Source organism: Bos taurus, chromosome X (genome assembly GCF_002263795.3).
Source record: "Bos taurus isolate L1 Dominette 01449 registration number 42190680 breed Hereford chromosome X, ARS-UCD2.0, whole genome shotgun sequence".
NCBI classification, from domain to species: Eukaryota; Metazoa; Chordata; class Mammalia; order Artiodactyla; family Bovidae; genus Bos; species Bos taurus.
The window spans coordinates 96,345,774-96,357,864 of record NC_037357.1 but is presented as its reverse complement, the minus strand read 5'-3'; the positions used below and the strand labels follow the sequence as shown (position 1 = coordinate 96,357,864).

The window sequence follows — 12,091 nt, the reverse complement described above, 5'->3', positions numbered from 1 at the left end:
AGCATATCCCACCTCAAGAAAAAAAGGGCATAAAAGGCATACCTGTGCAAAGCTTCCTGGATCTCCTCCAACCCACTTGATCCAGTTCCATGGGGATGCTCTGTGAGATGGACAGAGAATGGCATTTTTCCAGAAGGATTTTGAGTGGTGCAGTCCTTGGTGATGGTTCAGCTGGGGGAAAGAAAGTCTGCAAAGAAAACTGTTCAGGATCAGTTACTCATGGGGTTGGGGTGTGGGCCAACACTTTGCTTAAACAGAAGAACTTCCAATCTGAAATATCATCTGATCCAGCCTCCAAATTCAGGCAGGGTCACTATGTATTATCAATAAATGTGATCAAAGATCAAACTACAAAGAGCTTAAAAGACATCAAGGAGTGTTGAAAAGGAAAATTAACTTATTTAAAGAAAATAGCATCTATATGTTTACTCTTTCTTAAGCATTTTGTGTGTGTTTGGTTAGTATTAAGATGGAGGAAGTGAGGATTCTGCATCTGCTATAAACTTTAACCTTTACTCAATGTGAGGCCTGGAGCAAGTTAATTTATCTAAGTCTCAGTTTCTTCATCTACATAAAAGGGATTGTGATAACACCTAACTTGTAGAATTAAGATTCAAAAATGAGATAATGCATATAAAGCACAAAAATGAGAATGAGAGAGTGAGAGACAATGATTGAAAGAGAGAAACTTTCTCTTGCCAGAAGCACATTTTAGCTAAGACCAAGTCCTCTCCTTTGATATCAACATAACCATCTGTTTTAAATCCCAATCCTTCTTTCTTTTCCAAAATCCTGACCTCCAAGTGGAAAAAGAGGGAAGTAAGTAACATCTGTGAAATAACTGTATAGCACAGTATTATGTATTAGATACCCTACTATGTTTATGCATATTGTCTCATTCAGTCTTCATAACTACTCCATAAGGTAGCTAGTAGCCCATTTTACAATAAGGAAACCAAGGGTCAGAAAAAATAAATGAGTTGCCCACGGTCTCACAACTACTGAATTGTAGGTCTATCTAACTGCTGCTGCTGCTGCTGCTAAGTCGCTTCAGTCGTGTCCGACTCTGTGCAACCCATAGACGGCAGCCCACCAGGCTTCCCGTCCCTGGGATTTTCCAGGCAAGAACACTGGAGTGGGTTGGCATTTCCTTCTCCAACTCATGAAAGTGAAAAGTGAAAGTGAAGTCGCTCAGTCGTGTCCGACTCTAGCGATCCCATGGACTGCAGCCTACCAGGCTCCTCCGTCCATGGGATTTTCTAGGTCTATCTAACTACAGACCAGAAAAGATAAATAGTTCCTTGAGCTGACATTCTTAAAGTTCCTCCTCAATATTCCTAAGTCACATGAACATATTACAGGTTTCTTCCACCTGTACTATTCATCCCTAAGAGGACTGGATGTGGAGAGAAGTTAACAATTTGGGTGGAACAAGTGTAAAAACCTAATAAAAACTTCAATTAAATAAAGTCCATATATGCATTAATATACAGTATTTGTCTTTCTCTTTCTGACTTACTTCACTTTGTATAATAGGCTCTAGGTTCATCCACCTCATTAGACATCCTGTATGGGAGGGGAGTTTGGGGGAGAATGGCTACATGTATATGTATGGCTGAGTCTCTTTGCTATTCACCAGAAATTATTGCAACATTGACTATACTCTAATACAAAATTAAAAGTTAAAAGAAAAAATTAAAATAAATAAATTCCAGAGATCAAAACGGGGAGCTCTTAGGACCTGTAATGATAGCAGAGCCCAACAAGAAGAAGAGTCCTCTCCTAGCAAGTGAAGTGAAACTGTTAGTCGCTCAGTCATATCTAACTCTTTGCAACCCTATGGACTATAGCCCACCAGGCTCCTCTATCCAGGAGATTCTCCAGGCAAGAATATTGGAGTGGGTTGCCATTCCCTTCTCTAGGGGATCTTCTCCACCCAGGGATCAAATCCCTGGGATCCCAGCCAAGGATCTCCTGCATTGCAGGCAGATTATTTACCATCCAAGTTACCAATCGCTGGTCTGGGAAGATCCCACATGCCATGGAGCAACTAAGCCTGTGAACTATAACTATTGAGCCTATGCTCTAGAGCCTAGGAACCACAACTACTGAGCCCATGTGCCACAACTACTGAAGCCCAGGCACCCTAGAGCCCATGTTCTGCAGCAGGAGAAGCCACTGCAATGAGAAGCCCGGGTACTGCAACAGTATATTAATGCATATATATGGAATTTAGAAAGATGGTAACAATGACCCTATATGCAAGACAGCAAATGAGACACAGATGTAAAGAACAGACTTTTGGACTCTGTGGGAGAAGGCAAGTGTGGGATGATTTGAGAGAATAGCATTGAAACGTGTATATTATCGTATGTGAAATAGATCGCCAGTCCAGGTTTGATGCATTGAGACAGGGTCCCCAGGGCTGGCACACTGGGATGACCTGAGGGATGGGATGGGAAGGGAGGTGGGAGGGGGGTTCAAGATGGGGAACACATGTACACCCATGGCTGATTCATGTCAATGTATGGCAAAAACCACTACAATTTTGTAAAGTAATTAGCCTCCAATTAAATAAATTTTTTAAAAATAAATAAAAACAAACCAAAAAATAAGCTCTAGGTATAAACTATTATCTACACTGTCCCTGGAGACCTCAGTCCTCAGGAAAAGTAGAGAGAGCCAACCAATTTTTTAAAATAGCAATAAGAAAGAATCCAAGAGACCTCTTTGGGGTAGAGAAAGGCCTACCTTTAGTTCTCCTTAGCACTTGCATTGCACCTAGAGAACAAGTCAGTCTCAGCCTCTGTGAGACATTATATGGAAGACACTTTGTCTATGTAAATGACCTCCTTCTAGACCCAGAATCCCAAGCCCTTTGTTCCTATGCTATGACTAGTGGGCAATTTCAGTGAGAGATGTGCTTATGGGCAAATAATCAAGACTCAATGGAGCTCAAATAGTCACCTTTGTATGCTCTTGGGACCCAGGTGCTAATCAAAGTTCAGAAAGATGAATCTCCAGGGTCTCAATTTCAGCCTACATGGAAGGTCCCATACCCTACTTTTTTACTCCTATAGTCAAGGTACCAGGACATAACTCCTAGATTCACCACTCTCGAGTCAAGCTGTGGAAGGAAAAAGAGGATGCTCAGTACACCTGCGAACCCTTGGGAGAACTCTGATATCTATTCAAGACTACAGATTAGTGCTATTCAGATGAATATTCAGGAAACTGAATTTCTCAGGTTAAGCCTACTGCTCTGCTTATACTTTATTACAATTACCCTCTTGATTTGCTTTTCCCAGGGAAACTCTTTCCATATTTGCTATACTCAGATCCCATAAGCCTCATGCCCTACACACCATGATGTGGCACCTCTTTCTTGTCTGTCTGGCTTAGGCTATTCATAGATACATCCTTTAAGACTGGCCATCACCAAGGTCACCAAATGCCGGAACAAGTCTAACTGTTGGGTGTGCCCTGATCTGGCCATAAAAAACAAAATTGTGCCAATGGTAACTTGCTTGAGTGCTCTCTATTGGCCATTACTGTACCCTTTGCCAACCTAACACAAGTCAATGGAAATTGGCTAAGTTCCACTCTCAATTCTGCAAAACCTAAATGAGTTAACTCAGAAGGAAAAAATATCTTAAAGATCAGGGAAGTTGAAATAATGTCTGGCATCATGCCCAAATACTTTGTGAGTTACCCTTGGTGAGATGGAAAACCACTCATAAAGATTCCTAGTGATCTCTTCACTGGGGCACTTAACTCATCCTCCCATTGTAACTGGACTATGGAGCTACTGAACTCCTCTCAACTCTGGGTTGCTAGACTCAAATATGCTAAAGCTAAAAGCTTCCCAGGACACACTTCAGAAAGAATTACATGATGTGAAATTCTAGCCACCAATCCTTGGGGCTGGAAATGGAACTTTCTTCCCCAAAATTGGAAAACAAGTGGCACAGTGTATGGCTATTAGACCTACAATAACCAATAACTTCCCTAACAATAATAATGGAGCCTGGTTCGCAGATGCCCACATACAATTATATACATCTATCTGAGTTGAGATTGGGGGAGGATCTGGGGAATATATGGGGAACAAATCTCTGAAACCCTGACCAAGATTGTGGAAATACATGAGAAATAAGGCCATGCTACACTAACCAGTCCATGCACACCCTCATAATATTATTTCACTCACCTTCTGAAACACCATTTGTCAACTAATGCGAACACATCCCTCATGCCAAACATCACCCTCAATAGTGACACAGTATATAAAATGGGGGTATCACCACCAAGCACAGGCCTCCATCCGATGCACAGGGAACAGATTCACCCAACTAGGGCCAAATCTAACAACCTAGGTCAGCCCCCATTAGGTGGGAATTTCCCTTGTAGGAATGGGATATCATTTCTTATGTCAAAGATCTCTATACTTTATTCTCCTGACCAAATGGTATAGGATCTGCACAATACAGGCAATAAAAGAAGTCACATATCAACACTTATGCGACCTCCCCTCTTACCATATACCATCCAGTTGAGGAGGCACATACGTTAGTGATAATCCCATCTTGGAAAGACTGGAGATAGGATATTCTATAGCTACAGGGCTCTTTGGTTTGTGGAGATCACCATCCTCACAAGGGCAGTGCTTAATATTTCAATAATGATGCAACAGGGATGGGAAGCCACAGTATCAGCTCTAGAGGTTCAACAAGTCTATTGACAGCTTGGAAGGGGTGGTACTCCAAAATAGGCAGGCTATAGATCTTTCGAATGCAGAACAAGGAGAAACCTGTGCCATTCTGAATGAGACCTGCTGTTTTGGAGTTAACACCTCAATCAAAATTGAAGAAAGCTTTTCAGTTCTCAAAAAGTTCAAAAAAAAAAAAAAAAAAAATCATATAAATCACCTAAGATCTTAATGATTGAGCAGGGGCACCTCCAGATTGGCTCCAGTCCCTCTTTGGGATCTTTTCTTGGAGAGGAGGGATTTGGTGTTGGCTACTGCCTCTGCTAATCACTGTTGTCACCATACTAATTCTGCTCATGGTTGCTCCATGCATTATTAATTGTTTAACCCATTTTGTTTCTGCCCAGGTAACCGAATTACAAAATGCCATAATGCTTCAGAGGGGATACACAGAACTACAGATAAATACTGATGGTATCTACCACTTGCCCTTAGATAGACACTGTTACCCAGACCCTGAGGACCCCAAGGCCTAAGAATAGCAAAAGGGAGAGGCTCAACACCCCTTGCCACCCCAGTTCAGCAGGAAGTAGTCAGAGAGATCTTGGTGTCCCTACTCCTAAAGAACTGGGCCTCCCATCTCTTGAGGGGGGCGTGTTAGGCAGTTAGATTAGGAAGAAAAGGTTCCAAAATTGCAGTCAGACAAAGTGATGACTAGGAGATCACACACACACAGAGTGTGAACAAAATAAAAATCAAAAAAGGAGAACTGTGAAACTGATTGAAGACTTCTGCTGGGAAAATATGCCTGGCACATCCGCTTCTCTGTTTGGCCTCAGGCTCATGCCTCATTTTCATAAGGCACAAGCATTTAAGCCCTAGGTACCACTCAGGTTTTGACAGAATGTGGTCCACTGGAGAAGGGAATGGAAAACCACTTTAAGATTCTTGCCTTGAGAACCCCATAAACAGTATGAAAAGGCAAAATGATAGGATACTGAAAGAGGAACACTCTAGGTCAGTAGGTGCCCAATATGCTACTAGAGATCAGTGGAGAAATAACTCCAGAAAGAAGGAAGGGATGGAGCCAAGCAAAAACAATACCCACCTGTGGATGTGACTGGTGATAGAAGCAAGGTCTGATACTGTAAAGATAAATATTGCATAGGAACCTGGAATGTCAGGTCCATGAATCAAGGCAAATTGGAAGTCGTCAAACAAGAGGTGGCAAGAGTGAAAGTTGACATTCTAGGAATCAGCAAATTCAAATTGACTGGAATGGGTGAATTTAACTCAGATGACCATTATATCTACTAAAGCAGACAGGAATCCCTCAGAAGAAATGGAGTAGCCATCATGGTCAACAAAAGAGTCTGAAATGCAGTACTTGGGTTCATCTCAAAAATGACAGAATGATCCCTGTTCGTTTCCAAGGCAAACCATTAAATATCACAGTAATCCAAGTCTATGACCCAAGCAGGAATGCTGAAGAAGCTGAAGTTGAACGGTTCTATGAAGACCTCCAAGACCTTTTAGAACTAACACACAAAAAAGATGTCCTTTTCTTATAGGGGACTGGAATGCAAAAGTAGGAAGTCAAGAACACCTGGAGTAACAGGCAAATTTGGCCTTGGAATACGGAATTAAGCAGGGCAAAGACTAATAGAGTTTTGCTAAGAAAATGCACTGTTCATAGCAAACACCCTCTTCCAACAACACAAGAGAAGACTCTACACATGGACATCACCAGATGGTCAACACTGAAATCAGATTGATTATATGCTTTGCAGCCAAAGATGGAGAAGCTCCATACAGTCAACAAAAACAAGACCAGGAGCTGACTGTGGCTCAGATCATGAACTCCTTATTACCAAATTCAGATTTAAATTGAAGAAAGTAGGGAAAACCACTAGACCATTCAGGTATGACCTAAATCAAATCCCTTATGATTATACAGTGGAAGTGAGAAATAGATTTAAGGGCCTAGATCTGATAGATAGAGTGCCTGATGAACTATGGACGGAGGTTTGTGACATTGTACAGGAGACAGGGATCAAGACCATCCCTATGGAAAAGAAATGCAAAAAAGCAAAATGGCTGCCTGGGGAGGCCTTACAAATAGCTGTGAAAAGAAGAGAAGTGAAACGCAGAGGAGAAAAGGAAAGATATAAGCATGTGAATGCAGAGTTCCAAAGAATAGCAAGAAGAGATAAGAAAGCCTTCCTCAGTGATCAATTCAAAGAAATAGAGGAAAACAAGAGAATGGGAAATACTAGAGATCTCTTCAAGAAAATTAGAGATACCAAGGGAACATTTCATGCAAAGATGAGCTTGATAAAGGACAGAAATGGTTTGACCTAACAGAAGCAGAAGATATTAAGAAGAGGTGGAAAGAATACACAGAAGAACTGTACAAAAAAAGATCTTCATGACCCAGATAATCACGATGGTGTGGTCACTCACCTAGAGCCAGAGATCCTGGAATGTGAAGTCAAGTGGGCCTTAGAAAGCATCACTATGAACAAAGCTAGTGGCAGTGATGGAATTCCAGTTGAGCTACTCCAAATCCTGAAAGATGATGCTGTGAAAGTGCTGCACTCAATAAGCCAGCAAATTTGGAAAACTCAGCAGTGGCCATAGGACTGGAAAAGGTCAGTTTTCACTCCAATCCCAAAGAAAGGCAATGCCAAAGAATGCTCAAACTACCACACAATTGCACTCATCTCACATGCTAATAAAGTAATGCTCAAAATTCTCCAAGCCAGGCTTCAGCAATACATGAACCATGAACTTCCTGATGTTCAAGCTGGTTTTAGAAAAGGCAGAGGAACCAGAGATCAAATCGCCAACATCCGCTGGATCATGGAAAAAGCAAGAGAGTTCCAGAAAAACATATATTTCTGCTTTATTGAGTATGCCAAAGCCTTTGACTGTGTGGATCACAATCAACTGTGGATAATTCTGAAAGAGATGTGAGTACCAGACCATCTGACCTGCCTCTTGAGAAATCTGTATGCAGGCCAGGAAGCAACAGTTAGAACTGGACATGGAACAACAGACTGGTTCCAAATAGGAAAAGGAGTAAGTCAAGGCTGTATATTGTCACCCTGCTTATTTAACTTATATGCAGAGTACATCATGAGAAACACTGGACTGGAAGAAGCACAAGCTGGAATCAAGATTGCTGGGAGAAATATCAATAACCTCAGATATACATGACACCACCCTTATGGCAGAAAGTGAAGAGGAACTAAAAAGCCTCTTCATGAAAGTGAAAGTGGAGAGTGAAAAAGTGGGCTTAAAGCTCAACATTCAGAAAACGAAGATCATGGCATCCAGTCCCATCACTTCATGGGAAATAGATGGGGAAACAGTGGAAACAGTGTCAGACTCCAAAATCACTGCAGATGGTGACTGCAGCCATGAAATTAAAAGATGCTTACTCCTTGGAAGGAAAGTTATGACCAACCTGGATAGCATATTCAAAAGCAGAGACATTACTTTGCCAACAAAGGTCCGTCTAGTCAAGGCTATGGTTTTTCCTGTGGTCATGTATGGATGTGAGAGTTGGACTGTGAAGAAGGCTTAGCGCTGAAGAATTGATGCTTTTGAACTGTGGTGTTGGAGAAGACTCTTGAGAGTCCCTTGGACTGCAAGGAGATCCAACCAGCCCATTCTGGAGATCAGCCCTGGGATTTCTTTGGAAGGAATGACGCTAAAGCTGAAAGTCCAGTACATTGGCCACCTCATGCGAAGAGTTGACTCACTGGAAAAGACTCTGATGCTGGGAGGGATTGGGGGCAGGAGGAGAAGGGGATGACAGAGGATGAGATGGCTGGATGGCATCAATGACTCGATGGACATGAGTCTGAGTGAACTCCAAGAGTTGGTGATGGACAGGGAGGCCTGGAGTGCTGCGATTCATGGGGTCGCAAAGAGTCGGACATGACTGAGCGACTGAACTGAACTGAACCACCCAGGGGAGGGAACAAAGGATATAAAAATGAAAGCCAGAATTGAACGGGACCACTCCTGCAGGGTTTGGCCTGCTCTCATGTCTTGAGAGTGTACTGCTTTTTCAATAAACCTTGCCTCCCAAAGCTATCCTGGTCTGTCATTTCAATTCTTTGCTATGACAAAATAAGGACCAAGGGAGAGAAAATTGATGTAGCACTTTCCTTCCCCACAACCTAGTGTCAGTAGATTGGCTTTGCTGCCCATCAGGTAAGTGGGCCAAGTTTGGTTTGGAAAAAATAGCAAAACTAAAAAAGAAGAGGAAAGACTCATATTCTTTCCTGGCAAGGACTCAGCCAATGAAAAGCCATGGACTCTTTGTTTACCATAGCCTTCCCAAATTTCTTTTCTCCTGTATAAAAGTGTTCTCCTTCCTTTTCTGTGCAAGGACATGTACATGGCCTGCCAAAGTTGCACACCATGAATTGTATTTCTTTGTGGCGTTCCAAGAAACCCATCTTTGCTGGAGAAATATCTGGCAGTCTATTTGTTTTAGGTCAATACAGGTAAGGTTCTGTGCCAAATTGGTAACCCAGTTTCCAAGGGCTGAGACAAGTTATCAAAGTCAGTTCATTCTTAGGCACAACAAAAGCCACTGGGTAGTTCTGAAAATAAAGCAGTAGAAGGTACAAGTTACTGTACTAAATCTGTATGAATCCTTAGACATGGTCACAAGCTTGCTTTTTATAATTCTCCTTAATCCTAACTCTGCCTCCTAGATCCATAAATTGTTAGAGCTGGAAAGCCTCTTATGGTCATACAATCAAACTCTCTCATTAAACAGATGGAAAAAAAAAAAAAAACTGAGCCCCAGAAATGGAAGGGACTACATCACTTTTCTTTTGACTTTGGATAAAGGGAGGGGGAGATACCTACAGAGCATGAAGTCAAATTCTACAGTAAGATTTTGGAGATACTTGCCCCTAAATCCTCTTTATATGATCTGAACATCTTCACTTCTCTGGTCACAATTACTGATAGTCCACTAATTTCAATATCATTTTGCAGAAGGGGTTCATCATTCTCTGTGAGGATGAAAACAGACCTCCATATTAATTAGCCTAATTAGATCTCTTTCCAGGCTGTACCTGGGGCCAGAACTCTAGCTGGAGGAGCATACATTTTATAGGGCTGCCATGACAAATCACCACAAACTGAGTGTCTTAAACAATCAGAATTTCTTCTCACACTCTGGAGGCTGGAAGTTTGAAATCAAGGTATCAGCAGCGACATGCTCTCTATGAAGACTCCAGGGATTAATATTTCCTTGCCTCCTAGCTCATGTTTCAGTTCAGTTCAGTTGCTCAGTCGTGTCGGACTCTTTGCGACCCCATGAATTGCAGCACCCAGGCCTCTGTGTCCATCACCAACTCCCAGAGTTCACCCAGACTTACATCGATCGAGTCAGTGATGCCATCCAGCCATCTCATCCTCTGTTGTCCCATTCTCCTCCTGCCCCCAATCCCTCCCAGCATCAGAGTCTTTTCCAATGAGTCAACTCTTCGCATGAGGTGGCCAAAGTACTGGAGTTTCAGCTTTAGCATCATTCCTTCCAGAGAAATCCCAGGGCTGATCTCCTTCAGAATGGACTGGTTGGATCTTGCAGTCCAAGGGACTCTCAAGAGTCTTCTCCAACACCACAGTTCAAAAGCATCAATTCTTCGGCACTCAGCTTTCTTCACAATCCAATTCTCACATCCATACATGACCACTGGAAAAACCATAGCCTTGACTAGACAGACCTTTGTTGGCAAAGTAATGTCTGCTTTTTAATATTCTGTCTAGGTTGGTCATAACTTTCCTTCCAAGGAGTAAGCATCTTTTAGTTTCATGGCTACAATCACCATCTACAGTGATTTTGGAGCCCCAAAAAATAAAGTCTGACACTGTTTCCCCATCTATTTCCCATGAAGTGATGGGACCGGATGCCATGATCTTCGTTTTCTGAATGTTGAGCTTTAAGCCAGCATTTTCACTCTCCTCTTTCACTTTCATCAAGAGGCTTTTTAGTTCCTCTTCACTTTCTGCCATAAGGGTGGTGTCATGTGCATATCTGAGGTTATTGATATTTCTCCCGGCAATCTTGATTCCAGCTTCTGTTTCTTCCAGTCCAGCGTTTCTCATGATGTACTCTGCATGCTGCTGCTGCTGCTAAGTTGCTTGAGTTGTGTCCGACTCTGTGCAACACCATAGATGGTAGTCCACCAGGCTCCTCTGTCCATGGATTCTCCAGGCAAGAACACTGGAGTGGGTTGCCATTTCCTCCTCCAATGCATGAAAGTGAAAAGTCAAAGTGAAGTCACTCAGTCGTGTCCGACTCTTAGCGACCACATGGACTGCAGCCTACCAGGCTCCTCCGTCCATGGGATTTTCCAGGCAAGAGTAATGCCTTCTTCAGTACTCTGCATGGAAGTACTCTGCATAGAAGTTAAATAAGCAGGGTGACAATATACAGCCTTGACTTACTCCTTTTCCTATTTGGAATCAGTCTATTGTTTCATGTCCAGTTCTAACTGTTGTTTCCTGACCTGCATACAGATTTCTCAAGAGGCAGGTCAGGTGGTCTGGTATTCCCATCCCTTTCAGAATTTTCCACAGTTTATTGTGATCCACACAGTCAAAGGCTTTGGCATAGTCAATAAAGCAGAAATAGATGGGTTTTTTTGGAACTCTCTTGCTTTTTCCATGATCCAGCAGATGTTGGCAATTTGATCTCTGGTTCCTCTGCCTTTTCTAAAACCAGCTTGAACATCAGGAAGTTCACGGTTCATGTATTGCTGAAGCCTGGCTTGGAGAATTTTGAGCATTACTTTATTAGCATGTGAGATGAGTGCAATTGTGTGGTAGTTTGAGCATTCTTTGGAATTGCCTTTCTTTGGGATTGGAATGAAAACTGACCTTTTCCAGTCCTGTGGCCACTGCTGAGTTTTCCAAATTTGCTGGCATATTGAGTGCAGCACTTTCACAGCATCATCTTTCAGGATTTGGAGTAGCTCAACTGGAATTCCATCACTGCCACTAGCTTTGTTCGTAGTGATGCTTTCTAAGGCTCCCTTAACTTCACATTCCAGGTTGTCTGGCTCTAGGTGAGTGATCACACCATCATGATTATCTTGGTCGTGAAGATCTTTTTTATACAGTTCTATGTATTCTTTTCACCTCTTCTTAATATCTTCTGCTTCTGTTAGGTCCATACCATTTCTGTCCTTTATCTAGCCCATCTTTGCATGAAATGTTCCCTTGGTATCTCTAATTTTCTTGAAGAGATCTCTAGTCTTTCCCATTCTCTTGTTTTCCTCTATTTCTTTGAATTGATCACTGAGGAAGGCTTTTTTATCTCTTCTTGCTATTCTTTGGAACTTTGCATTC

At 42.2% G+C, this 12,091-nt stretch overlaps 1 protein-coding gene across 7 annotated transcripts in view; it reads right to left on the bottom strand.

Annotated features, from left to right (window-relative positions):
• Positions 1–12,091, bottom strand: part of ARHGEF9 (Cdc42 guanine nucleotide exchange factor 9) — a 420,665-nt gene that overhangs the window by 319,291 nt on the left and 89,283 nt on the right. For 4 of the 7 annotated variants that reach the window (XM_024988153.2, XM_015461719.3, XM_059883492.1 and 1 more), the window contains exon 3: positions 43–199. In XM_024988153.2, the coding sequence (XP_024843921.1) occupies positions 43–199 (157 nt within the window). Of the gene's footprint in view, positions 1–42; positions 200–12,091 lie in introns of those variants that run through there. The other 3 variants (XM_059883491.1, XM_015461723.3, NM_001035418.1) reach the window with 2 other exon arrangements.